Source organism: Branchiostoma lanceolatum, chromosome 7 (genome assembly GCF_035083965.1).
Source record: "Branchiostoma lanceolatum isolate klBraLanc5 chromosome 7, klBraLanc5.hap2, whole genome shotgun sequence".
Classification (NCBI taxonomy): Eukaryota; Metazoa; Chordata; class Leptocardii; order Amphioxiformes; family Branchiostomatidae; genus Branchiostoma; species Branchiostoma lanceolatum.
In genome coordinates, this window is record NC_089728.1 from 3,728,608 (window position 1) to 3,755,403 (window position 26,796).

Genomic DNA, 26,796 nt, shown 5'->3' on the forward strand with positions numbered 1-26,796 from the left:
ATACAAAGATAGCTGTAATCCCCTATCTCACTGGACCCGCGGCATGCTGGCGACCTCAGAGCGACCGGGCCGTTTGACAGAGCGTTCACCAAATTTCCTTGATAAAAAAAAGCGAATTATTTTACGCTATGTGTGTTTTGTTGTCGCTTTAGTCATACTTGTATGTTTTGCATGATATTCCCATTATAAAGACAAGGGTAACACAAAGCCAATTTAGGATGCAGTGAGGGCATCAATGTGCCGCGGGTCCAGTGAGGCAGTGAGATAGGGGCTTTAGAAAGGAGATGTAGCTCCACAATGGAGGAAACAATATAAATCATCAGGCTTGATTTTTATCATGCTATATCAGGCTTTTATTCAGCATCAGGTTACATAATCTAGTTATGTGCCACGATTACTAAACATAGAGAGGAAAGTTTAAACGAATAGCTGAACACTACAAGGAAATAAGTAAAATCTTTTACCAATTTTGCAGTATGGCCAATCGGCCAATATATCGGATTTTCATCTTTTGAAAAAATCATTTCTCAATGACAAAACTTGGAATACAAGTCACTCTCACTCAAAGGTTAATCTTAACTATTGACCACAACTAGTCTGATTCTGAAACATATCAAGACTGCAGACCCATCTATTCAACTGTAAAGGTACTATCACCCAGACAGTATAAGGAAACAGTTTCAAGTCGGAATTGTATCAGAAAAAAAGGAGTCCAACCTCTCAGACTCTTTCTAGGGACTGGGAACAACAACAGCGTGGACAGGGCTTGAAATTAAGTTTTGGGAATAGGTGCACTAGTGGACTTAACCTAAATACTGAGGTCAGGGCTCGAAATTCAGTTTTGGGAATAGGTGCACTGGTGCACCCAACTTAAAAAATTGGGTGCACCAAAAAATTTTTGGGTGCACCACATAAAATAAAGTAGAATGTAACTATTGTAAGCAAAACCTAATGACAAACCTTAATGTTCCTCTTCATGCGCGTTTGGCACGCGATCTCGGCACGCAGTTTTGAAGCTTTCAAAATCGAAATTAACTCAAATTCTAACATCAAAATCTTAAAGAAGTACAACAACAAAGATTTTATTATTTTCTTACACTTAGATGTCAAGAATATGCTGTCTACTAGTGTGCAGTGATACCTTTACACATTAAACCGTACAAAAATATTTGGGTGCACCAGTGCACCCACAGTAAAAAATTAGGTGCACAGCTCCAAAATTGGGTGCACTGGGTGCACATGCACCCAGTATTTCGAGCCCTGGAGGTGCACAGAAAAAATCTGGTGAATAACATAGGTGAAGTATGTCAGCAAAAACCCATATTTCATAGCTCACTTCAAAATTAAACAAGAAATACAACAAATATCATATTTTTCTGACACTGCACTTAAATGTCAAGAATACTTTCATAGTACCCTAGACAAATATCAAGGTGCAACTGCAGTAAAAAAATTAGGTGCGCGGCTCCAATTTTGGGTGCACAAGAGTGCGAGTGCACCCAGCATTTCGACTCGAGTACTTGTGAAAAGTAAGGAAAGGAAAGTGATCCCGAACCAGTTTAGCTCAAATGAACCCAATGAACAGATGAGCTAATCTTCCACTGGTCGTGACAGAGAAGACAGACGCTATATACAGTATGTACAGGTTCAATATACAGGGGAAATTCCCCTAGCTCTTTTCGACAAGCACAATGAACAGTGGACCGCGGCTTAACGTCCCGTTCTAAGGACTGCGACCCTTTCCGCGGTAGTGTGCATGTCGGGTGAGCGACACGGCCGGGGCTTCTACTTGTTCCACATGCAAGATCGCTAACCACTGGACTACACACGCTACTGCTAAACATCTACTTGAAAGTTGAAGACAAACGACACAGCTACAAAATGTATTGCCACCGGCTGCAAGCAGACTTACCAAATTGAACTGAGTGCACTAATACAAGATGCAGCAGTAAAGACAAGGGTTTTCTTTGGCTATCCTAAGGATCAGGCAGAGAAGCCTGTATGCAAGGAAAGGCAGTATACAGCACTTGACACATGCGCATGGATATCCAGCACACTTTAACGGTTGATAGAGCTCTCTACTCTCTTTGAGTCTCTGCCTCACTCCTGTTGGCACAACACTAATGGTAAGATTCTGATCTGTTCATTTCATGTAGCAGGAAATAAAGGCACCAATGGCTCCACCAGAATCAGATTGAATCAGCACTGGGGGATTGAATGGCAACACCATCATTTCTGTGATAGAGCACGAAGGAAATGAAAAGCTTCAACTTTGACAGCAAATGAAAAGATTGCGTAAATTTCAGGTATATCTGATTTTTGACAGGAATACATCATTAGCAGTTATTCAACCACAGTTTATATGTTTTCAATCAAAATATGGTGTCCTGATAAAAAATAGTCAAACTGCCTCTAGCTCTGATACGTCCACTTGTAATGTAGGAATAGTTTTACCCTAACATATTTTGAATGAAAAATGTTCCATACGTTTGTAACATATATATATATATATATATATATATATATACATATATATATATATGTATAGTAATGCATTACATTCTATGTCAGTTGGACCGTGTACAGTGACATTTGGGTGACACTGTGACTGTATGGGTGAGCTATACCCATTAGTCTTTCTTCTTAGATCCGTCAAACTTTCTTAAGTCCGTCTCTTCTGGGGTTATATTGAATGAATCATCTGCCTGAGTCCAGGGCCATAAATTCAGACTGTTCCTAATGACAGTGGAAGTGGTTCCCAGACTAGTATGTCACCGCCAGCAGAGTTGGCAAGTGGCCATTTCCTTGCCCACTGCCCATGATCTGCCCTAAGGTAGAGACCTGCTAATGCTGTCTTCCCTTTTCAATCGCTCTGTCAGACATTACCACGAAAGTGAAGACACGAGTCTGTGCGCTATGGCCTCCGGGGAGGCTATTTAGAATTCATCCACAACGGCACAAGCAGATTATAATCTCAGAAAGGGTTGAGAACGAATTTTCTTCGAGGCACTTTAAAAGTCGCTCCAACTTAGGAAATAGCATATTGGACTGTAAACAGTGTAATACTAGTTCTGTAACCGCTGACTCTTGTAGACAGAATTCTTAGTGCCTAGGTCAGTGGGAAAACTCCAAGGGACGGACAAAAAGTGACCACTATGGCCCAGTGGCTACAATGCACGGATGACCCTTACTGCAGTTTTGATTTTGTGGCAACTTGACTACAATTCCAAAGTTATACCTCATCCCTGTACATCATAAGGACCCAAACAGCTCACTTGTGCCAGAAAAACAAGAGTTTCTGTGGAACAAGAAATCTCACTTACCGATCACGTTCCAAGAAAGCATACTGGGGTTCTACACTGGATCATGCAACACATGCTTTCATCTACTTAACCCTACCGGCAACATGACTTGGCTTTTTACATCATACATCTCTTATATCTTCTTCATCCAGAATCATTTGTCAGGTGGTATGGACTTTGCTCAACGGTAGACAGATGACGGTCGTCTATCAAACAAGACAGGTAAGGCTACCTATATGATCCCATGACAAATCTCGTCTCTGAATCTACCCCTCATCATGTGATAAAAGGAACACCTGTCAGTGGAAGATGCTGAGAAAGACACATCTATCAACTTGATCGATGACTCAGCAACCAAGATGTGAACTACAGAGTTAATGAAAGGTACCATTGATGTTCATATTTCTTCTGGGAGACCATCTTGGATATCCACAGTCTGGGCTCGAAATACTGGGTGCATGTGCACCTGTGTGCACCTAAAGTTGGAGCTGTGCACCTAATTTTTGACTGTGGGTGCACCATTGCACTTAGATATTTTTGTACTCTTTAGGGTAAAGGTTCTCTTAGGGTAAAGGTTCTCGCATACAGAATTATATTCTTGAAATGTAAGTATCAGTAAAAGCAATATAACCTTTTGTACTTTATTTGATGTATTGCTTGGTTGAAATTTGAAATCTGGGTAGAATCACAGATTGAAGTTCTTAAGAAAGCTGTAGTGTCAAGCAGCTGTCTGACTCAAGCTTATGTTTTGGTATCATTCAACTTTATTTTATGTGGTGCACCCAAATTATTTTCTGTGCACCTAATTTTTAGGTTGGGTGCACCAGTGCACCTATTTCCAAAAATGAATTTCGAGCCCTGACAGTGGTTTGACAACCCTTTTCATCAATGTTCCAGACCAGCGGTGTAGAACATTACACATGTACAGCACGTCCTGCTTAGTCCCCCAGTGAGGCAAAAAATTTGTTCACTACATTTACCAACATCCATTGCCAACTGACAACCCCTCAGCGCAACCGTCAATAGAAATGCAAAGGCTTTGTGTTAAAACCTTTAATGTTAACTTTAGTTTGCATGTATTGGGCATGTTGGGTTCTATTCAAACAAATGGCTTGAAAGTACTGGCAGATTAGTTTTACATTAAGGTACTCTCTGATGGTTGTCTTGGTAGACGTGCTTCATAACATCAAGAAATAACACTTGCATCCCCAATAGGGCTGTGTACCTAAAAACTTTTCAGGTACAGGTGCAGTGGTTTAGACACAGGTCACTTATCTGTAAGTTATACATGTAGCCAAGTCTTTTTCTGTGGTAAATTTTCATCTTTGTATGACAATTCATACATTCTAATCTCAAAAAAAGTTTTCTTAGTTCTTAAGTGAAAGATTGTCATCTTTGACATGGGATTTACCCTTCTTTAGTCTAAAATATGGTGTCCAATAGTGTTTTAGTTTGTGGGATGGCTGGGAAAATAGTAGAAATTGGCCAAGTAGAGTTAACGAACGGACACGGATCATGAACCAGCTTTCACCCTACTATATGTTGTAGCAGTTGTATATTGTTGTACCATAAATATGTAATGATATATGTTGATAGAGTTATTAGGACTCAAATGACTCTTGCTATATTGTATCTGACCCTTACCTCTTCCCTCATGACCTCAATGAAAAGCGGCCTACGTGCCGATTTGAGCTTATCATGAATAAACAAAGGTTCAAACAAACAAACTTTGTTCCAGGCAAATCAAAATTACCTCACACACCTTTCGTGCTGCCATGTCTTTTTCGGTAGTATGTCGTCGTCCTGAATAAAATGGGAATCAAAACCAAAAGTTCTTTTTTTATACAGAGAACTCATAATAACAATCAATCAAACAACAACAAATTATAACAATGATATTCAAGAATATTCCAGAAACAAAATGCCGTTCAACAAAACAGTACGGTACTGTACAGTACTTGAATTAAGCATAATCAGCTTATGTCAGTATACTCTGTTTTTACTGTTGATACAATAGGTAAACATATTATGGCCTTTCTCTTTCTATTAAATGAACAACACTGTCAGCAAGGTGAGATGCATTAAGAATTTCACTCCTACGTCACTGGTAAAAATTTCATGATGTTGACAATAATTTCGGATGAAGGAGTATCATGTTCTAGTCCCACTGTCTGGCTCTTTGTTGTTGGACATGTCTTTTCAAAGGCTTTTAAACTACTGGGTCACACGCTACGTAGAGACCAGAGGTTAAGATCTCGCTGTTACGTGCTGACCAGCTAACACCAGGCATGTTCTACCGAGTGGCAAACACGTTCGTAGCCCCGGGGTCCCCATGCCATGCCATGTCCTGCCGCCTAGTACCCTTGATTTGTGGCTCTTCTATCTATATCGACATACCAGTGACATAAATTTCACGCGTCCTGCTATCATAATACCCCTGATAAAGTACTGAATTGTAGATAAGCTGTTGTTTAATAGCTATAGTGAAAAGAAAAATACAACTTGTTTCGACGTCGCCCCCCTCCCCCTTCCTACGACTTAGTGTAAAGACCCCTCGCGACGCGTGACAGTGGCGGCCCACGTCGCGACAACTTACAGAACTTTACACTGAATTAAAACATCGCTTGGCTTTCCACGACACGGGACAGTTCTCTGTGGTGTATACTAGCTGTACGTACGACCAAACCTGAGAGAAGACGAGGCCCAGAACACGTCAGAACGCCGTGAAAACCGTACCTTTCGTGCCGCCGTCCCAGCGAAGAATTCCGCGTGTTGGAGTGCGAGTCGTCAGGTCAGCTGTGACCTTCCCCGAGTTCGAGGCCCGATGTCCCGGATGCACCACTCACCGTCTGGAGTTTCGGTCCCTCGAAAGTACGAAATGAAACGAAATGGAACGAAATGGAACGAAATGGAACGAAATGGAACGAAATGGAACGAAAAGGAACGAAATGGAACGAACTTAAACATATGTAACATTATGAAATGAAATACCAGTAGATAGCGAAATATAAGGAACGTTGCAACATTCACAGTAGACCGAAACCGTACTTTCGAGGGACCCTGGAGATTTGGCGCCAAATTCAAAACTTGGGACAAGTGCTAGAAATAAAAAAAGTTGCCGGAGGCTATTGACAGGATGTTCTTGTCGATAAGAATACTCTATTATTGACAGGATGGTCAATAAGACTTTTTCACTATCGGCAGCTTTGCCAACCTCGGCTAAGGAGATCCTTTGAATTGCATTCGAATGCCTTCTTGACAGTAACTGAAGTCGGCTGACACACACAAAAAAGGGCTTCTCATATCCTCTTCAAGACGTACCTGTCAAAAATATTGATTTTATTGACTTAAACTTCTTCTTTTACCTTGGGATTGGCTTTGGCATTCTGCAACATCAATAACGACCTCATGAATAAACAAAAGTTCAAAGAAACAAAAACTGTTATCCGTCCGAGTTTCCGATATTCAGTCTTTGCAATGCACGGCCGATAGATTTGCTCGTTTTACAGCTGCTTTGTGTGACTTACAGTAAGTTGGAAAACTTTTGTGTGTGTGTGTGGATGTCATCCATATCGAATCAACATGGCTTTGCATTAGCTTCCACCAGGCCCTCCTACGGGCGTATGGACCATAGAAAAAGAACTGGGCAGAAAAAGGAATAACTTAGCCAGTAGAGTCAGTCCACGGTGAAGATCACATTTCGCCCGCGTAGGACGTAGCCTGCGAATGAAATCCTGGCAAATATTCTCCCTATAGCCTGAGCCGGCGTAGTTAGTCTGGTAGAGACTAGCTTTACATGCTAACAATTGTCCAGTTGACTGATCCAACATACGCGTGCGGATCGAGAACAAGTTACATTTGGCAACGGCCTTCAAAAGTCTTTCAAAAGTCCCTTGGCAGGGCTTGTAAATCGCACAATTTCAGCTGGTTGAGCGTGAGCTTTGCCAACCTCGGCTGGGGAAGAGCCTGTGAATTGCATTTGAATACCCTGATGATCTTGACTGTAAGTGAAGTCGGCTGACACACACAAAAAAAGGGCTTCTCATATCCTCTCAAAGCCGCAGCTGCCAAAAACATTGATTTTAGTGACTCTAACTTCTTCTTTTTCGGAATCGATTTTCCTTGTTGCATTTCCCGGGGATCGTTTGTAATGAAAACACAAGTCCTCTAAGCCCCACTTTCAATGGACGTGATGAACATCCTCAACTAAAGCTTGCAGAGAGACCTCATGTCGCATGGGGGCGCTGACGAGCAACACTGTTCCCACCTAGAGTAGTTCCCACCCGACTTGTTCCACTGTAACGTTATGTAAACTTTCGGTGCATCAATCTTGTAAGCAAAGCGTTTACTGACGTGACATTTGATGCCGACCTTTTACATAAAATCAACTTCTGCATATCATTCTTTTCTTGACGCTCAAATACTTAATATTGCATTTTTAAATAAGACGAATGATGTAATACACTGATGTAACATGATGTTACATACTGTAAATGCATTTAAGTTCGCGTGGTTTTTGTTTCGCGCTAAGGGTTAAATGGAGTGTTCGTGGTGGGTTTTAAGTTCGCTGCTGCGCTATAGTAACATACTGCTACAGTATTGGACAAAAATGTTCGCGGTGGTTTGAAGTTGGCGGTGAAACGGTCGCCGCGAAAACCGCGAACATATACCACCGCGAACATTTCTGCATTTACAGTAGTGTAGGCCTTGTGATTGATTGAGTTACCGGTCGTCGATTTGTCTTATGACAGTCCCGTGATTATGAAACCAACAAACATCCTCGAAGACATCGATCGCCATTGAGCCGGTGTGAATAACATAAGAGACATTCGGGACATTAACAGGGACATGTAAAGATCTATGAAGAGTCATGAAACGATCATGCATGTCATGTTGGCAATATAGAGCATGGTATCTTTCAGCTTTTTATTGGAAAGGAGGTGCTGCAACAAGATAGTGTCAGTATGACGCTACTGTAGAGCTTGAAGTACTCTTCAAGCAGACATTAGGCTCCGGTTTGTTTTGGACGTCTTTTTAGGAGTTCGCACTGGCCAGTGTTTCTTGGTCAATATTTGCACCGAAGATTCGTGTTCGTCCACGAAGGAATATTACGTACTCTCCAAGCAGAGGAGGGGTTCCGGCTGTTTTTTTACGTGTTTTAGGCGTTTTTGTCAGGCTTTCTACTTTGTCATTTTTTTGTGTCGCCAACCCACACTATTAGGAAGGTATGAAGACCAAGAAAAACTGACAAAATAGACAGGCCGACAAAACGTATACGTATAAAAGACGTCCAAACAAGACGGGGGGCCTAAGCTCTGATTGGAGAGTAAACTTTGGGTGCATGGTACAGTAGTGTATCACCAGCTGTACGCGTGAATGATGGCTGAAAACGCTTGTCACATGTAACGTCATTGATATTTAGCCTCCGTTGCAGGCTCAGGCTGAACCGGCTTTTTGGGGGGCTAAATAATACACTTTTTGCAGCCAGCCCGTAACTATCAGCCAACCCTGATAGTTACAGGGTTGGCAGTTAGTTACGGGCTGGCTGCAAAAAGTGAATTATTTAGCCCCCCAAAAAGCCGGTTCAGAGCCTGCAACGGAGGCTAACTGATATTGCGATAAAGGTCACAAGTTCTTTTGGCAGAGAAGAACCGCGGAGAGATGACAAACAAGCACATCGAGCATCGTGACTTTCACGGGACAGGTCCGCAACGGGGGAAACCATACTCAGAGAACCCGTGACTGTACCATGTGTGCGTATAAGCAAACTTTTATTGTTATAAAAACAATGGCAATTCAAAAGACATACAGGCATCTTCAGATATATAGGCCTCTCTAGCTGTAGATTATCAAACAACCGTGGGAGAGGAACAAGTATCTGTAACTAACGGCACAAACTTCCAATCGTCAGTGACAATCCTCATTAGCTATGTAGTAGCCGAAACTTGGCACTATCTAGATCAGACCTCTGTATTCAAATCTGGAAGAGAATCCGCTGGCTAATTATAAGTCTTACATTCTCAAAATCTATGTTGAATTGTCTAACGTTACTTCCCACCATGGTTAAATTCACATACGTTTCGATACTGGCTGCGTCCTACCAAGGAGGTTTTATTGGTCCTACTCGTAATAAAGTCCACAACAGGGGCTTAAAGGGGGGGGGGGTTGCATTCCTTTTTATCCGATCCGACAGGTACAAGCAGGCTAATTGTGTCATGCATATTTCCCCCGAGGGAAAACAAACTTTACAATCGGTTCTTCTGGATTGAGTTGTCTGTGGAACTGACGGATTGACCTGTCAGACGAGGCGGTAGGGGGTGTGTCAAGAAATGAACCGAAAATTAAGAGAAAATAACCTTTTTTATACATATTGAGGAAAATCTAAAGTTATGGTCTAGCTTTTAGCGAAGTCATAGTCTATTTGCGCACTATGTTGAGTATCTAACGTGGATGGTGTTATATGCAAGCCAACAGGTGTCTGAGAGGCAGATCAGCAGGTGAAGTCGGCTTGGTCTGCGAGTCCTTCGATGCTTAAGCACAGCAGACAAGGAGACAATGTGGCACGTAAAGACACAGAACAGTTCAGCCTTTTACATGCCGCATTGGCTCATCGTCTGTGAGCAGATAGATCCAACTGTCCCGGCGCCATGAACGACGGTCGTCAAAAATGCACTACAAAATGGCCCGATACAAGAGGGCTATGTTTGGGTGCCTAGCAGCTCTCAGGTTGTGCACAAGGACCTGCCGGCAGAGATGGGCGTGACGGCAGACAGCAGTCCAAAGAGCTTCACATGCTGTGGGAAAATAAAGATAAAGAAAAGCTGTATATATACGTAGCAATGAGATCGTCATGAAAATCAAAACTTAACGTCAAAGATTTGAAAGTATCTTGTCAGGAAGACAGATATCGTACTTTGTTGGAAGACGACCGCACCAGGCCACGGTAAACAACTTTTGACCCCAGGCGCTTTGGGTTTTAGCATCTGATTTCTTCCGAACAAATCGCTCAACAATATGGCTTGACTGTAATGTTGTCAGTCACGATCTTGTGGTCAGGCATGACTCCAGCCAGTTTTGAGAGAAATTTTCTGCCTTGAAATAGATATGGTTTTTCAGGCAGGCCGTTGGTCAGACCACGATTCTTCGACGGACTGCACAAGAAAATCAGTGATCTTTTAAGATCTTATTGTCTATCTTGCGTACATCACAGTCAAAATGTTTTTTTTTTAAGTATTGCAAAACTTCACTCTCATTCAATTCAATCGGAAAGCTTCGCGGCGTTGGTTTTAGCTGAGGTTGCCAGTCAGATGTTATGGTGATATGATTATGGTGTAATTAAGGTTCGAAGGTGTCGAACCGAAAAAGGACTCCGGAGAAAGAAGTAACAAACAACTTACTGGTCTAATGTTAATGTTAAAGTTATGTTATTCCTTTCTTCACATTTTTAGTAACGGCGCGGCCACATTAGTTGTAGGTCACTGGCGTACGATTTTGATGTCGTAGAATGTTTCAAGCAGGCTGTGACAGAACCAACTGCCGACAAGGACCTAAGACAACCTATTCCGTAACAACGAATTTTGCAGGACACTTGCAAGATTATCTCAATAATCCTTTCAGTTCGTACGATGATCTTACGACGCGTGTACCATAATTAATAGCGGATACCTACACAGAACTGCCGGTTGCAGTAGGGTCTGCCAGGATCCAGGACCGCGTCTGAGTCGTCTCGCGATCGTGCCAGGTGTGCCTTCTCAGAACAAGCAGGTCCGGATGGTTACTTGTTCTGGTGTGTCCTCAACATACGCCTGATCACGGGACCAGTTGATTGTCGCATAACAATACGACCAACTGGTGTCGCTGGTTAGACCAGTCTTGTGTCTAAATAAGGCCATGTTGATTCGATTCTATGGATGACATCCGCACGCGCATCAATTTTCGTCCGTTTTCAAAAAAAATAAGGAAGTCTTCCGGACCATACAGTAGATCACACAACTTCTTGAATGTCCATTGCTCCTATTCTCCAAGCAGAGGTTTCGGTCGAGCGGGGTAGGAGTGTCCGGGATTTTTTACGTTCCTCTTCCTTCCTTCCTCTTACCCCACTCGACCGAAACCTCTGCTTGCAGAATACATTGCTCCGCGATCGCAGCCCAAATGCTGAGGCGCAGGTACGCCCGCACACCGGGCGTACGACGGTGGCGCTGGGTCGGGTCTCCTTTACTTCCTATCTTGTACAAATCACACAAAGCAGCTGCAAAATGAGCAAACTGTAAATTGCAAAAATATCGGAAAACGGATACTAATGTTGTAGTATGCGAAAGTCAACCCTAAAGCCAAAGAAGAAGATGTGAAAGAACCGAAACGATTGTTCTGTATACCATGGCGTATTTAGTCGTTTGTTCAACTTTCTTGACCACTTAGAATTCATAATAAATGCAACTTTTTTGGCCAAACATTTTTTTATTCGCACTCTCGCACCAGTTTGAGGGTTCCAAGATGATGTCATCCATATGATCGAATCCACATGGCCTAAATTGTGACTATCATGTGCCCCGTGATTATCTCTTCTGACCCTTTTCTCACCTCCCAAATTAAGATGCCAAACTTTGATGTGTCGAAAGATAAAACGGACACAGAAATTAACATTCAGTCAAAATTGCCCAAGAATACCACCCATGGGACCGAGAAAATCTGGTCTATATGGACAGGTGGTCACTATAGACAATGTTCTTGTGTTTTGTTTTGTTTGTTTGTATTGCAAAAATTAGGAAATTCAGAAAAATTCTGTAAGGGACCGCCAAAAACTGGTCACATTGGATAGGTGGTCCTTACTTAGAGGTGGTTACTTCTACAGGTTTGACTATATCAAACTTTGAAAGATAAACGGACACAAAAATCAGCATACTCTTGTTGAATCTGTATTTTTGTGTATCAGCTACATACGATGCCTTTGTTCTACCGTGGAGCCATTTATACTTTGCAGGTGCCAGGTATACATGAACATAAATGTACGTGATCACCAAGAGTAATATCATCTGTAGATAAAATTTTAAAGCACAAAAGTCCAACTGAAGTCCATGAAACTTCACCAAAGATGAATTTGTCACGTCATAGTACTTATTTGTCTGTGCATCGTTTTACATAGATACATACTACTGCATGCCTTGTGGCAGTGTGTAATTATGGTAATTTCTTGTCCTGGGCAATCATCTTATCTTAATGTACATGTAGTCTTAAGAGTAATCAAGTTTGTCGATTCTTATGAGGTTTTGAATTAGCAATAAAGTGCTCTCCTTTAACAGTCCACAATGTGGTGTAAAAGAGTTGTGCAGTAGATATAAAGACTGTGCGGACTACAAGTTGTCTTAAAAGTGCGATTAAAGACAAAACCAGTTCCACACAAGAGTAATTACAGCTAAGAGATTGTGTGTGTGATAGCATCTCCCTTTGATCTGTTGCATTATCTATTTGGATAACCAATGGTCCTTTTAAAACATCTAACTCTCTATTGTTCTGTGCATTTATAGTATATGTGCCATTGAAGGCCAAGGCTACTGACAGGATTCAGGATTCCTGTCAATAAGTATTTCTTGTCACTATTCACAGGATATTCTTGTCAATAAGAATTTCTTGTCACGATTGACTGGATGTTCCTGTCAATAAGAATTTCTTGTCACTATTTACAGGATGTTCCTGTCAATAAATTGTCACTACCGGTAAAAGATAAAAAAGGAACATTGTGGCCAGGGATAAATCCCAAGAACTCCTGCATGTAAGTTGACCCCTCTATATGTTGAGCCATTGCAGATTCTTTGATTGTATCGATTTTGATTTTTACTGATTCGAACCTATTCCTGCGCTTGCTCTCAATAAGAATTTTCTTTGCAATACCCATGCCCACCATTAAAACATGTTGTAAACTGCTTTCTCTTTAAAAATGGTGAATAAATCATACCTTCCAAGACCTTCAGGCGACTGAGATTTTGACTTAAAAGAATTCAAAAGTTGGTCACTCCAGTGGCGTCTGTGTAGCATAGTAGTGGCAGAGCATCCGGCTATGAACCAATGAGACTCAGGTTCAATCCCCAGTAGAGTACACAGATCGGGTGGTCCGGACATGCACCCAGACGTTGTGCCTTTGGGAAAGGCACTTAACACATATTTCCCATGTCCTAAGCCCATGCAGCATTGGCGTTAGGAAGGGCATCCAGCCGTAAAAACTCTTGCTACAAAAAAGACTTGCACTTGATGAGGAGTTCTGGGGCTCCCCCATCCATGTCCAGGCACGTCCAACCCCCATATGATGGGGAGTAAAAGACTTAAAATTGAAGAGTGAGAGTTCGCTCCAGTGACAAGACACAGACCATTCTGTATATGGTTAACAAATGTTTAATGACCAATCTTTAGTCTTAAGATGTTCCTTGATGAAGCTTTCACAGTTGGGTGCAAAAACCTATGTTGATCAGAGCAAGATTACCCAGTGCTATCATCTTCATGTTGCAGTAAATGAACAAACACTGACGTTATCAACTATCATCACTGTCTTGTATACCTCTGTCATACACTAAAGTGGACGATTAGACACTCACAGCCTTATTGTTTGGCCTTAATACACTAAGCCAGTTTCAGATTCTTTTCTACTTCTTTGTCCCTTCAGCAGATTCAAAGACTATCGATGGCTCATCAAAACGGAACAGGTCATCATCATACAGGTCCTCTTCTAGTTCCCCCTCCTCCTCCTCGAAGTACGTTGGGAAGGGCAGGCTGCCAAGGTGGTCCTCCAACTTCTTCCTGTGCTTGGACTTGTACAGGATGGAGTCGTAGACCTTGATCCAGCCGTCGTTGTGGCCGGGGACTTGACCGTTCACGTACAGAATGTTGTGTTTGGTGTTGACCCTCCAGATCTGGAACAGACAAAATTCTTGTATGACAACAAAAACAATCAAGGTGATCCTGTGGTTAGGGTTGAAACTAAAGGTTAGGGTTGTTGACTTAGAATCTGACGGTTCTGTGTTTGAATCACTAGCTTAAGGTAGCCTCCGTTGCAGTCCTTTTCCCCGCAGCGTCTTTTTTTTTCAATTTTTTTTGGGGGGGGGGGGGGGCACGTATCTGCTTGGGATCCCGTATCCGCCGTGCCTCTGTGTCCGCTATAGACCCTGTGTCCGCTGCTGGGGAAGGACTGCGTTTTGTCGCTTCCAGCAAAGGCAATTAATGTATCCGCGAGAAGTAATTAACACTACCGGGAGAAGTAATTCACACTACCACGAGAAGCAATTCAAATGTTACGTTGCACAAAGCCCACGTGAAGTGACGCATGCTTCCTTGCAAATGATTATCATGTTGTCTTCAAAGTCGAGTTACAAATTGTCTGAAATGTGGCCTGATGTTTCTTTCTATTGCTGATATCTTTTGTGGATTCAGCCGTCGTAGCTAAGAGATCTTATAATTAGAGTGTTTCTTATACGACAGAGAAGACAACAAAGATCAACAAAGGGTCAGGGGTTAGATTATGATCGGCCATTGTCTAGCGCAGCGTGCGCGGAGAAAGTATTGCAGCTTTCTCACGCTTTGTGAGACATGTTTGAGCCACGTTTCCTTGCACGAAAAGCACAAAATCATTATAGCAACTTCGATGGATGTACGAAGGAAAAAATGCGAAAGGTTCGTTCATTTAGGTGTCCGTCCGTCGTGTTTTGAAAAGACATCCCGGCAACCGTTAGAACGTTGTCGCTGCTCAAAGGGGCATGAAGATTTCCCCGCGCTGGCCGTGTTTATTACGGGAAGTTCGCACATCCATGGCAATGGTGATAAGTGATTTTTGATGGGCCTTTGCTGGAAGCGACAAAACGCAGTCCTTCCCCAGCAGCGGACACAGGCTATAGCGGACACAGAGGCACGGCGGATACGGGATCCCAAGCAGATACGTGGCGCCCCCCCCCCAAAAAAAAAATTGAAAAAAAAAGACGCTGCGGGGAAAAGGACTGCAACGGAGGCTAAGCTTAAGGCCCTTAGCTTAAGAAAGGCCTACTTCCCCACTTGACAAAGATGAAAATGAGTACATAGCTCCGGCTAGAGACGTCATCTCAGATTTGGCATAAAGCCGGAGGTTCCATGATTGAGAAGAGCCACACCTAAAGCATGGTAAAAACCTGCTACACTTATCCAAAAGAGTAGGGGTCCATCCCAGTGTGAGTGGATCTTATGCAGGGCTGTCTCCAGCTTTCAATTTTTTTCTGTCCCACTCAATGTTTGGGAGCCAATGTGTTGAATTTTCCTTGTAAAATTTGTCATTTTAAGCTTACGAAGATACAGTTTCGACAATTTCATGTCATAAAGTTCTGATTTTGGGACGGACAAGGTGAAATTTTTTTCCGTCCCATCAAGCAAATTTCCGTCCCAGGACGGAGGGAGGGGTCCTGGAGACAGCACTGATCTTATACAGCTTGTACTTACTGCACAAAACTGGTGTGTTACACAGTACACATAAACCTTACCAGTTATGTGAAACAAACCAACCAAAAATAGTCATTCTTTTGGAGACTAACCTTGAGTCCCCTTGTGTAACGGACGACATTTCCCATGGGTCCAGGCATCTTGGTTCCAGGCAGGACTCTGCCATGACCCTGGGTGGGGGGATAAAGAATTCCATGTTATAGATGAAGTCTTCAGCTCATTTCAGCGTTTGTCTACATTAAAGCCATACTGATTTGGATGACATCCTCTGGGCACCCTAAAACTGATACCAGCATGCGAAAAAAAGCTGGGCAAATAAAAAAATTGCGTTCGGTATGATATCTAAGTGGCCAGGAAAGGTTGAACAAATGACAGTACATGGTACATGTATACTAGAAAAAAAGTTCCTTATTTTTGTTCTTTCACATCTTCTTCTTTGACTTTAAAAGACTTCATGCATTAGTATCCATTTTCCAATATTTGCTTTTTTAATTTACAGCATATATTTGCTCATTTTGCAACTTCTTTGTGGAACAGCATGGTTGCAAACTTTTTCTTTTGGAAACAGATGAAAATTGAGGAGGCAGAAGACCAAGCCAGTGTGGGCCTTACTTTTTGCATGAATGTTGGCGTTGAAAAGTATTACACAAACTTTGGTTGAAGCAAAATAAAAAAGTCAGAAATACAGAGAAATAAAACATGAAGTAACTGAAGAGTGCATCACTCACCGCTGTGCCAATAGCGCCGGCTCGTCTGTGTGTTTTTGTCTGTCCGTGTGAGGCCGGCTGACCCTTGAACCCATGTCTCTTCATCACACCCTGGAATCCTTTATCTACACTGTTGGTGGGGAGCAGAAAAAGAAGACAAATATTATTCTTTCATGGTAGACTTTGTCACATCACCATTATATAACACTGTCCTAGAACATAATGTGCATACACAGGACTCTGGGCAATCGGACCTGTTCGTTCATCAATGATCAGAGGCAAAGTCAACTGTCCACAATAACTAGATACATCTTAACCCTTCAACAGCATGGTACCCCAGTTTTAATGTATATCAGACATGCACAGTTCTTTTCTTGTAGTTATAGAAGAATTCATCACGGTTGATGTTGGATGTTGCATCAGAATTTTATCTGTGGCATATGATATCCTTTCCGACACAACATTTGTAAACTATAGACAGAATTTTTTCCTTCTATGCGCAAACATGACCTTATACTATATGTTCTGTCAAAGTGTCACAAAAGTATGAGAGACTCACCTTTTGCCATACACATCTACATACTGGCCTGGTCTGAAATGAGCTGCATACAGTGGTGTACCTACACAAATATGAACACAGCAAGAACAAGGAATTTAACAATCCTTCTTTGTACATTGTAGTACGATGAACTTCTTCCACTCTTCATCAAGCCTGAACGCAACTGCTTCACTACAATGCTATACGAAATTACAAGAGCCTGATACAACTGGCAGAACATCTTTGTGACAAGCTCTAAGTGGGTACCCCTAACGACCTGACATTACTGTGTGGGTGTGGCCATGAGTCATCCTGGTTCTCAACTACAACACCATGGGACCTGAGGCAAACCATGCTTCCAATTCTCCAAGTATCCTATTACACCACTTCCACCTAAAATACTGCCACAATGCAATATTCATGTCACAGCGGACTCAAAACACAATAAACAAACAAACAAACAAACAAAGAAACAAACAAACACACCAACTGATTACAATACCAGTCCTCCTTTTTCATAATTAGACAGAGCAATAATGGTGAGCATTATATGTCAGCAATGAAAGTCAAATGGTATGACAATCTCACAGAACCTTGCAAGAGCATACTTACAATTTTGTTTCATTCTCAATAAATACAAATACAATTTTGTTATATCCTCCAAGCAGAGGAGTGGGTCCAGCTGTTTTTGACATGTTTTTAGGCGTTTTTGTCGGGCTTCCTATGTTGTCTCGTTTTCTATATGTCGCCAACCTGTGTGTAATTTTGTTATACTGGCAGTGTGAAATAGTACCTGGTTTGATAGCAGCATCTTTAGAGACCTTGAACTCTGCAATCTTCCTCTTAGGTGGAACGCCGGCTTTTTCAAACGTCCGCAAGTACTCCTCTGACAGCTGAAAGAGACAAAGGCTCTGTCAATAACATGCCGCCGTACGTGGGGAAGGGCAGGGTGCCGAACATGCTGCCAAAATATCAACAATGCAAATCTTGTATTCCCATTCTAAGATCTGTCTCAGAAAAATCAGAAAAATGTACTTACATAGAAGGGTGAGCATGTTCTGTGTCCCAGTGTGAGGAGTCCCTGCTGCCTGTCTGGATTGTCACTGTCCTCTACTGGAACATACCTGATCACATGGCAGTCCTGGACCTGAACATGGTATAGATGATATAAGACTTGAGTACATTGTGTTCATGAACTGATGAAGGTGACTAAAGCATGTCAAACTCAAAGCGGAATGCGGGAGACAAAATGTAATGCTTTTTTTGTTAGCTACAGTGCCTAACCCTGCCACGGCTCACGTTTTATGGCCGATCACACATGGGACTCCAGGTCTTACTCTACTTGAAGTGTGTTGCATTCTTTTATTTTAACAAACTGAATTGATAAACTGAATTGACTATATTCTAAGTGCAGGGGTTTCATGACATATAGAAGGGCTGCTAGCTTCACATTCCCATCAGAAAGGACGATGCAACTCTTTTCCAGAAATGTCCAGGTCTGGGTGCAAACCAGGGCCACCAGCTCCAAAGAGTTTGAACCAGATCATCTGATGTGGTGAGTAGCAGAGTATGAAGACCACTATACCATGTACTGTAGCGATGTAGGCACAGACTAAAGAAAGAAACAATGACCAGAACATTGATAACTTGATGAAACAGACAAACACATGAGTTCTAACCTGTAGTAGAGTTATGGTGAGTCTGTGTCCTGTCTTGGTCCACATCGGCATCATGCCAATCTTGGTGGCCAGAACACCCGTTCTTCTGGACTCTGGTGTCCAGGCATGTCTGGGCCAGGGCTCGTCTTTAAGTGGACACAGTCTGGCCTGCGTTAAAGACTCCTCCTCCTCCTTGTAAGACTCCTGGATGTGCGCTATGTTCTGTGGCGTCAGCTCGTCGGCTTGACGGTCCTGGTCAGTTCTGGTTTTGTCCGGGACGTAGAGTCTTTTGGGAAGCGGTAACCGGTCGCGCCGCCTGGTGGTGGTTCTACATGGCAGGACGGTGGTGACTGCTGGAAGACTGTGGGGAGGATTGGGGGACATTGGCAATCTCATAATCATTATTTCTGTTAATATTGAATTAACTTACAGGAGGGTCTGCATGGGGGACCTGGCAATGCTTGATTTAGAAAGATGGCAATGCTTACCGGTACATTGATGCACATTCCTATATGCACTGCGCTAGATTTGTACCATAATTATCAAAACTAGCCTGCAAACAACAACACAAATCGGATGTTCCATTTGTGACTTTTTGGCAATCTGACGTTTGAGTATACTACACGAAAATATTATCAAGAATGCTTACTTTAACATAGAATTCTGGATAACACATAAAATCCAATTGCGCTTTATGAATAATCTATTGACACTTTTAAAGTCAGAAATTAGAGCACGCTTGCTAGTAGCAGCTTGCTATGCCTCACACTCACAGAAAAAGGAATGCAGACTCTGTCACAGTATAGTGTCTATTCCATAATCTTTCAGTGTTGTGGTGGCTGCAGGGACATTTGCTTGGGCTGTCATGAGCTTATCTATGTCAATCAACCAAATTATTATTGAATCCATTAATTTCGTGTATAAAGGGTTAAAACACAAGAAGTATGGCTCTTGTGCGAGATTGGAAGTGAATTTTTAAAAAGTTACCTATCTAGGCGCCCCCCTCCCACAAACACTGTCACATGTGGTCAACATTTTTAGATCACGATTTCTACCAAATAAAAACTTGTTATCAGAATAAAAGAATGACTACGACTGCATCTTACCAAAGTGTCCACTGTGAGTTTTCCAAAGATGCATATCGAGTGCAACTTGACCAAGTTTGTCTGCTATTTTGCACCGCACGGACTAACATGGACGCCGCCATTTCGACTTTTCAGATGACCTTCAGTAACCTTTGGGTCATTTCACTTTTTGGAACATATTTTACTCAAGAGCGAAATTAGGTTAAAACTAATATTACTAAAACTATTATAAAAGGCGCTAAAATTTGAATCGTAATGTTATTTTATCAGAAATTGTTGTAAAAGAGATTGAAGTGTTGAAATATATTATTATTTCAAAATCTAAACCCCCGCTAATGTAATGGAGCAGCCTACGCTAACCTTTGACACAGATTGACAAACACCATCATGGCGGAAAGATAGCACATGCCATCATCTTCAACCATCTTTGTTCAACTTTTCGTCCAATAACGCAGCGTTTGACGGCGGGATTTTGTCCTGTTGACGAACAAAGCCATGGCTGAAGCAGGAAGACCGTTACAGGACGAAGTAGTCAACCTTGGAAGGCTGAGGCAGGCACAAGATGAGGTGACATTTTTTTTCCTTCCTTAAAAACTCTTCACGCACAAACGCACTTTATCGTCAAGGAGCTTACCCCCCGGTCGGCTTAAGGACTGTGTAAACGGGGGGCGAGCGTTCCGCTTGCTTCTTCAACCTTAATTCTTAAGGTGTACTAGACCCAGACTGTACGCTTTGTAGAATAATGATTCGCCGGCTATTGTTAGTAGAACGTTCCGGCACATGCCACTTTCATGCAAAAATCACTCAAGTCGATACCGGCACTTGTCACGTTTTAAAACTACAAAGGTCAAGGTTTTTAACACCAACAACAAATATAGAATAATGCCATGGTTCTTTTGAAGACCGGTGCAAAGCCGCTGATCTGCCAGACGACCCTCTGATCATTTGTCAAGATGTAGTTACCGACGAATGCCACGAATGCTTTGTATGCACCCCACCTCGTGTTGTTACTATTCATGATTACATGCTGGATGTAACAAGTGGCGCGGTTGGCTGCTGTTGCGCTGAGCAGTGTCAGTTCATCAATGCAGTAGTAGAATATATGTTTACTCATACAGGCCACTTCTGTTCATGATAGAACAACTGATTTTGAATTTTAAGGCTTTTTCATCAGTCTGCGTGTCAAGCTTTATGGGGCTTATATTGTTACTTTTTTTTCTGATGGCATATAAGTTCTATTGCATTTGGTTTCTTGTGGCCATGCTTATTTAGAACAGATATGTCATCAGAAAAAAAGCATATTACATCGTACATTGTATAAGCTAAAGAAAGCCACAGTTGTAGAGCCTGCTAAGGGGGCTACACTTTACATGAGATTTCAAATATTCATTTATATACTTAGTAATGTTTTAAACTTAAGAAAATATTGTACTGGAGATGTTTTCTTTTTTTGTATAAAGATGATCATTGTTATAAAATCATATAACTTTTAATATGATGGTGTACATTGAGTAATAATGTTGATGAAAAATATTTTTCATCTGGAAGTGGCATGCATGGTCCAGTGGTTAGCGACCCTGTCTTTGGACCAAGAGGTTGGGAGTTTTGTTGTCACTCGCCCGACTTGCATGCTTCTGGAAAGGGTTGCAATCCTTATAGGACTGTGGTTCACTTTTCTTTGTACTTGTCAAAAAGAGGTTGTGGAATTTCCCTGGTTCAATGAACTTGGAAATACAACATACATGTACATAGCATCTGTCTTCTCTGTCACGACCAGTGGAAGAAAAGCTCTTCAGTGAGCTAAGCTGGTTCGAGATCACTTGCATTTTCCACTTTATCTCAATTATTTCTGTCCTTACATTACAGGCAATAGAGGCATGCAAGGCAAAGATCAAGCAATGGTATGTTTTTCTTGTGATGCCATAGGAGTATTGTCAGTGACTGTACCCAATATGAAGCGATACCTTATTATGCTGCTTTTTAGATTGTACCTATCGACTGTTTGTTATTTGTAGTTTATGTGCTGTGTATTGTTTTGTGTGCGTTGGCCACGACACCAGCAACAGCTGCTTGTGGCCCACGTGTATTGTACTGTTTGCAATCTCAATAAATCACAAATCAGTCATCTTCAAATGTTGTTTGCCTCACCATCATATGTGGACCAGCATGCTCTTTCTCCCTACTTGGCATATGAAGCTATTTTGATATTACATAATTCATAATCGGATTGCTATATAATGTATAGTGCTATGGATGGATGGTATACACTACTCGTATGCAGACAAACCACCTCATAATCATATTGATAAATTAAGTAAAAAAGTACATTTTAATTGTTAGAGAATGATATTGTATGTAACATGCAGTGACGGTGTCAAATAGCGGATTTTGATTTTACAACTATTGATTAATTTCATCATTAAAAAATGTGACTGGGATGAGCTCAACAGAAAGTTCTTTCACAAAGTAATATTAGGCTCTACCAGCCTCCGCGGGTCGCTGGGAAAATAGTAGAAATTGGCCAAATAGAGTCAATTGTATGAAGGGAGTCGGCTACGGAGAGAGGGTCCAAAATGTTACCCTCCATGGCCAAAGTCCCCCGGCAAATGTTCTCCCTATAGTCGGTGCAGTTAGTCTGGAAGAGACTAAAGTAATATGCAAATTTTGTAGATATGTTGTATAATTCACAAAATTTGTTATGAGTTTGTTGTAAATTTGTTAAATTATGGCATCTCTGTTTGCAGGAAAAAGTTCAAGTCTGATTACAATGCTGTACAGGACAGGTTAAGAACTCTACCAGACAGGATTACATATGACATCATGGTGGGTATTTCTGTAGTGAAAGCTCTTTAGGCCAGCATAAGGCCACAACATTTTAATTTCTTGGTTAACGGAATTTTAGAAAAAAATGCTAGATTGGAAAATCAACAGGAAAACAGAATCTCAGAGGAAAGTTTGTACTTTGGTGCACACAATTTCAGGGAGTGAACAGGGTCAGGGTCAAGTTTTCACCCCAGCCTTCTCTTTTCATGATTTTTTTGTGCTAAAATTTAAAAAATAAAATCTGTTAACCAAGAAATTGAATTGGTGTGGCCTAATGTGCATGAATATGTACATGACATAATCTTAAGTTGATCAAGAAATAAGTATTTGCACACAAATATGGAAATATTCCTGTTTTAATATAATTTATGTCGGTGGAAAATTGTAAGTAGATGACATGATATTTAGGAGTGAACATTATTTGTTGGTATTGAGCACTATTTATGTCAGGAAGTAATGTTTTTGATAATGGAATTCTGCAACTTGCCATATTAAAGCACCGACTAGTAACCCAGGATGGTACTGCAGCCTGGAACTGTCTGGTCTGTATCTAGGATAGAAATGAGTGGACGACCTGAAGGTGTCAGAATCCCAAGGTGGCGGCACCCGTAGATGCAAACGAGTGTTTCATTTTTTGTAAACGTATTATCATGTCGCCAGGAAAGGAAGACATTGCACAAACCTACTAATTGTCATAAGAACAGACCAAAAACAAAGGAATGGGAAACCTAAAAACTGCAAAGAAACTCAGAGAGCTATGGCAGCTTGCAGGAAAAAAAACACAGTGGAAAGAAATGAAGAAAGACTGAATGCAGCCAGAGGTTGTTTCCACAACTACCTTAGCTGCAGAACACAGTGGATCATCATCATCATTATCATGTCAGTCTGACACTTAATGCTGATTGAGTATGTCTGAGACCTGACCATGTATTTTATTGACACCTGTAGGTTCCGTATGGGTCTCTGGCCTTCATGCCAGGACACCTGGTCCACACCAATGAAGTCCTGGTCCTCCTGGGGGACAACTGGTTTGTGGAGCGGTCAGCCAAGCAGTCGTGTGAGATCATCGACAGGAGGAGAAAACGTGAGCTTGGCTTCCTATTGTTTCTGTTCTGTGGTCTTGTCTGTTTCTTTCGCATAGCCAGTAATGCCTTTAGGCATAACACACCAGTTTGGTATATTCAGTACAATCTGCATAAGGCCAGACTGTAAGGTTTGATCCACTCACACAGGGAAGGACCCCTACTGTTTTTTTAAATAAAGTGTGGTGGGTTCTTAAACATGCTCACCTCAAACCTTGGACCTCCAGCTTTACGTCCCAACGCAAAATACACTTTAGCCTATTTTGACATGGTGCATTGTATTTTGCAAGGTTCAATTCCAGTTTGACATTTTTTCCTGTAGGAATTGACAACACACTAAAGGATCTTAAAAAGGAACTGGGATTGCTGGAGTCCAGAGTGGGCTACACAGAGGAACTACAGGATGCAGCCAAGGCTTCTATTGTTGTAAGATACCTTAAACTCATCTTAGTGGGGGATATGTAAGGATCATAACTTAAGGGGAGGATATATGTGATGAATATGTAAAATGTGTGGTTTTTCTTTGCATTAGGTGCATGGTACATGTATATGGTTTTGATATAACTGCAGTGTAATAACTGCTCATTGGTTTTGGATAAACATATCAGTCTTTGTTTGCAAACTCAATCATGTCCGAAGGCTATGACAGATGATGATAACGTAAAAAGGTCAAAAGTGTCTAGTCTATAGATGTATCTGACGTATGTTTTGGGGGATTGTTAGAGGCAGTGGCTAATAGAAAGTCCAGCATTTTTTATTCAATGACTAGTGGGTTGTGATTTTGGTAGAAATGTTGCTTTTTTATAGGTCTTCTAATGGTGAAAGCTTGTTTGAATTGTTTCACAAAAGCTTGGTTCTCTCAGCCTCATACGGAGGGCATTTACGAATGAAATGTATTTCATTTTCCACTGGACTCGCATGATGCACTTTTCGTCTTGTCAATATCACAGGGTCAAGGTGAAGTTATGGAGATCAGAGAGGAGTATGTGCCAGAGAGGGATGATAAACCTACCAGTAAGTATTCTGAGTCAGAAAAATGCAAGTTTAAAATGTGCAATGGTGTTTATGCTTGTACTGTTGAGAGAATACTACTGTATATGTATCTAAGTTTGCATGGTTTTTATTTCGCGGTAGGGAGAAAATGGAGTGTTCGCTGTGTTTTGAGTTCACGTTCGAAACAATAGTAGCGCTACAGCCATGCATGTAGGCGGACAAAAAGTTTTGTGGTGGTTTAAAGTTCGTGCTGAAGATTTCTGCATTTACAGTAGTATTCAGGATGTTGGTAAACTCAGAAGATTTGTAATTTTGCACTATGCTATGTCAACACTACATATTTTGATAATACATATTTTGTCAGTAGTATCCTTGTCACACAGCAGGTAAATTGATCGGCCGACAAGTCTGCAAGCTCTAAATGATATTTTTGTCAGTAATATGGCTGTTTTTCTCTTGATCATTTCAGTAATACGGCTGTTTTTCTCTTGATCATTACGCAATTTTTAGGGATCGGACAATGTTTGCAGGGCATCGAGCCCAGTCAAATATGATAGGGTAGATTTTCAGGCGAAAAAGTATGCACAGCTCTGGACTTGGTGACCTTCTCGTAATCAGCAAATACAGCCGAAGCTTGTCAACTGTGTGACAGGGGTATGAAGGGCTGGAGAGAATAGCCCCATAGCAGGTCATACCAGCTTGGGGGGGGGGGGGCTTATAATACACTTTTTGCAGCCAGCCCGTAACCATCAGCCAGCCTGTAACCATCTACCGGCAAAATTTACCGGCATCAGCCAGTCTGTAACCATTTTACCGGCAAAATGATAATAGGCTGGCTGGTAATCCCCCCCCCCCAAAAGCCGGTATGGCCTGCAATGGAGGTTATGGAGAGAAGGTCTTCACAGTAACTATTGAAATATGCATGTACGTGATGTAGTTTGTTTAGTGGAATTAGCAGTGTTGTCTGTCTGACTCTTAATCAATCTTTTAAACACTGGGTTTATTTTGGTCCATGGGCTTGAGTGATTTATCAGCTCAGTTGTTGATTAGATGGTGTTTGGACAGTAAACATACCAACGGTTTTATGGCAAGAAATATGTAAACAGGTGCAATTTGACCCAAATCCTGCAATATATGAACAATAGCTACAGTCCCTATGCTTTGAACAAGGTTAAGGGGACTTCATGAACAGTAAATGAATATAAGAATTATTCTTTTTTTAAATGATAGTTCTTGAGTAGTTATGGCTGTGCCATATTAGGCCTAGGAAAATCAATGTTGTGTTGCTTATTAGGGTCCTGAAAAAATTAGGGTCCGTAGGTAGAAACTCTCTCTTTATTTCTTAGAATTTGGCTGAAGTGATCAACTTATATTTAAACAGTGTGAAAATGAAATGCATCAGGACACTTGCTACCAACCTCTCCCTGTAAAAATATACCCTGCTCCAGAAAGCTCTTTGCCTCTCTGCCTCTTTGCCTCTCTGCCAAACATTGATGCCTCTCTGCCAAACATTTAAGTTTGAATGTGGGGATTGCCCCCCAGGGCACATTGAAAAACACCATCACAGGCGATATGTAAACCCCTGGATAAATAAAAATAAACAAACAAACAGCAAGGAAACTTACTCGCTGGCCTATGTGCCACTAGGCTCTACAAGGTGAACAACAACAACAAAAGAAAAAGTCATGTTGAACATATCTTTCCCACAGAGAGGATCAGTCGGGTGAAGAAGCCGTCGGAACGGACGGTGAAACGGCCGGTGGTTAGAAAGGAGCTAACGGAAGATGACGTACCGGTCAGTTTGCTGTCTCAGCATAAACCAATACAAACAGAGGAGGCCATCTGGGCACGGCTGGACACCCTGGAGAGGCTGGAGGAAGAAGAGGATGAAATGAACAGGCAAGAAGTCGTTCGTTTTTAGTGAAACGTGTTGTTGTAGTTAGAATCAAGGATAATTCGTTTGGGTGTGCTCATTTTGTACCTTGTAGGAATGTGGAATTACCAGTACCATTTACATTTGACAGTGACGGCTAATCACAGGCAATAGCCCCTCCTGGCAGATCTTATCAGTATTGCAGCTTGCCTGTAATATGATAACTTTATGGCAGACTTTATCAGCACTGCAGTTTTAACTACAACCTTGCAAGAATGTGGATTT

The 26,796-nt window shown here is 41.7% G+C and overlaps 3 protein-coding genes and 1 long non-coding RNA gene across 5 annotated transcripts in view; 1 reads left to right on the forward strand and 3 right to left on the reverse strand.

Annotated features, from left to right (window-relative positions):
* Positions 1–6,167, reverse strand: part of LOC136438610 (RNA-binding Raly-like protein) — a 28,866-nt gene extending 22,699 nt beyond the window's left edge. Inside the window, exons 1-2 of one of the 2 annotated variants that reach the window (XM_066433495.1) lie at positions 6,039–6,167; positions 5,065–5,105 (exon numbers count right to left, since the gene is read on the reverse strand). In XM_066433495.1, the coding sequence (XP_066289592.1) occupies positions 5,065–5,079 (15 nt within the window). In that variant the 5' untranslated portion in view covers positions 5,080–5,105; positions 6,039–6,167. Of the gene's footprint in view, positions 1–5,055; positions 5,106–6,038 lie in introns of both variants that reach the window. The other variant, XM_066433494.1, reaches the window with a different exon arrangement.
* Positions 6,168–9,041: 2,874 nt separating this feature from the next.
* Positions 9,042–11,150, reverse strand: LOC136438611 (uncharacterized). Its single transcript, XR_010756455.1, has 2 exons — positions 10,972–11,150; positions 9,042–10,096 (listed from the first exon to the last, which is right to left on the reverse strand). It is a non-coding gene; the product is annotated as an uncharacterized lncRNA (long non-coding RNA).
* Positions 11,151–13,822: 2,672 nt separating this feature from the next.
* Positions 13,823–19,896, reverse strand: LOC136438612 (large ribosomal subunit protein uL3m-like). Its single transcript, XM_066433496.1, has 8 exons — positions 19,762–19,896; positions 18,677–19,016; positions 18,037–18,144; positions 17,791–17,890; positions 17,019–17,079; positions 16,481–16,589; positions 15,845–15,922; positions 13,823–14,203 (listed from the first exon to the last, which is right to left on the reverse strand). The coding sequence occupies exons 1-8, from the start codon at positions 19,860–19,862 to the stop codon at positions 13,937–13,939; spliced, it is 1,164 nt and encodes a 387-aa protein (XP_066289593.1). The 5' UTR covers positions 19,863–19,896; the 3' UTR covers positions 13,823–13,936.
* A 211-nt stretch (positions 19,897–20,107) lies between these two features.
* On the forward strand, positions 20,108–26,574 carry LOC136438613 (unconventional prefoldin RPB5 interactor-like). The gene is made up of 7 exons (XM_066433497.1): positions 20,108–20,307; positions 21,607–21,641; positions 22,485–22,563; positions 23,512–23,647; positions 23,968–24,071; positions 24,596–24,659; positions 26,348–26,574. Exons 1-7 carry the CDS (start codon positions 20,236–20,238, stop codon positions 26,557–26,559), a joined length of 702 nt encoding a protein of 233 aa, XP_066289594.1. The 5' UTR covers positions 20,108–20,235; the 3' UTR covers positions 26,560–26,574.
* The last annotated feature ends 222 nt before the right edge of the window (positions 26,575–26,796 follow it).

Coding starts and splice junctions, on each gene's coding strand:
- LOC136438612 (XM_066433496.1), bottom strand. CDS start 19,862: ATGGCGGCGTCCATGTTAGTCCGTGCGGTGCAAAATAGCAGACAAACT. Junction 19,017..19,761: donor AACTCACAGTGGACACTTTG/GTAAGATGCAGT, acceptor TCCTCCCCACAG/TCTTCCAGCAGTCACCACCG. Junction 16,590..17,018: donor GTAGATGTGTATGGCAAAAG/GTGAGTCTCTCA, acceptor CCCCACCAACAG/TGTAGATAAAGGATTCCAGG.
- LOC136438613 (XM_066433497.1), top strand. CDS start 20,236: ATGGCTGAAGCAGGAAGACCGTTACAGGACGAAGTAGTCAACCTTGGA. Junction 23,648..23,967: donor CATCGACAGGAGGAGAAAAC/GTGAGCTTGGCT, acceptor TTTTTCCTGTAG/GAATTGACAACACACTAAAG. Junction 24,660..26,347: donor GAGGGATGATAAACCTACCA/GTAAGTATTCTG, acceptor TCTTTCCCACAG/AGAGGATCAGTCGGGTGAAG.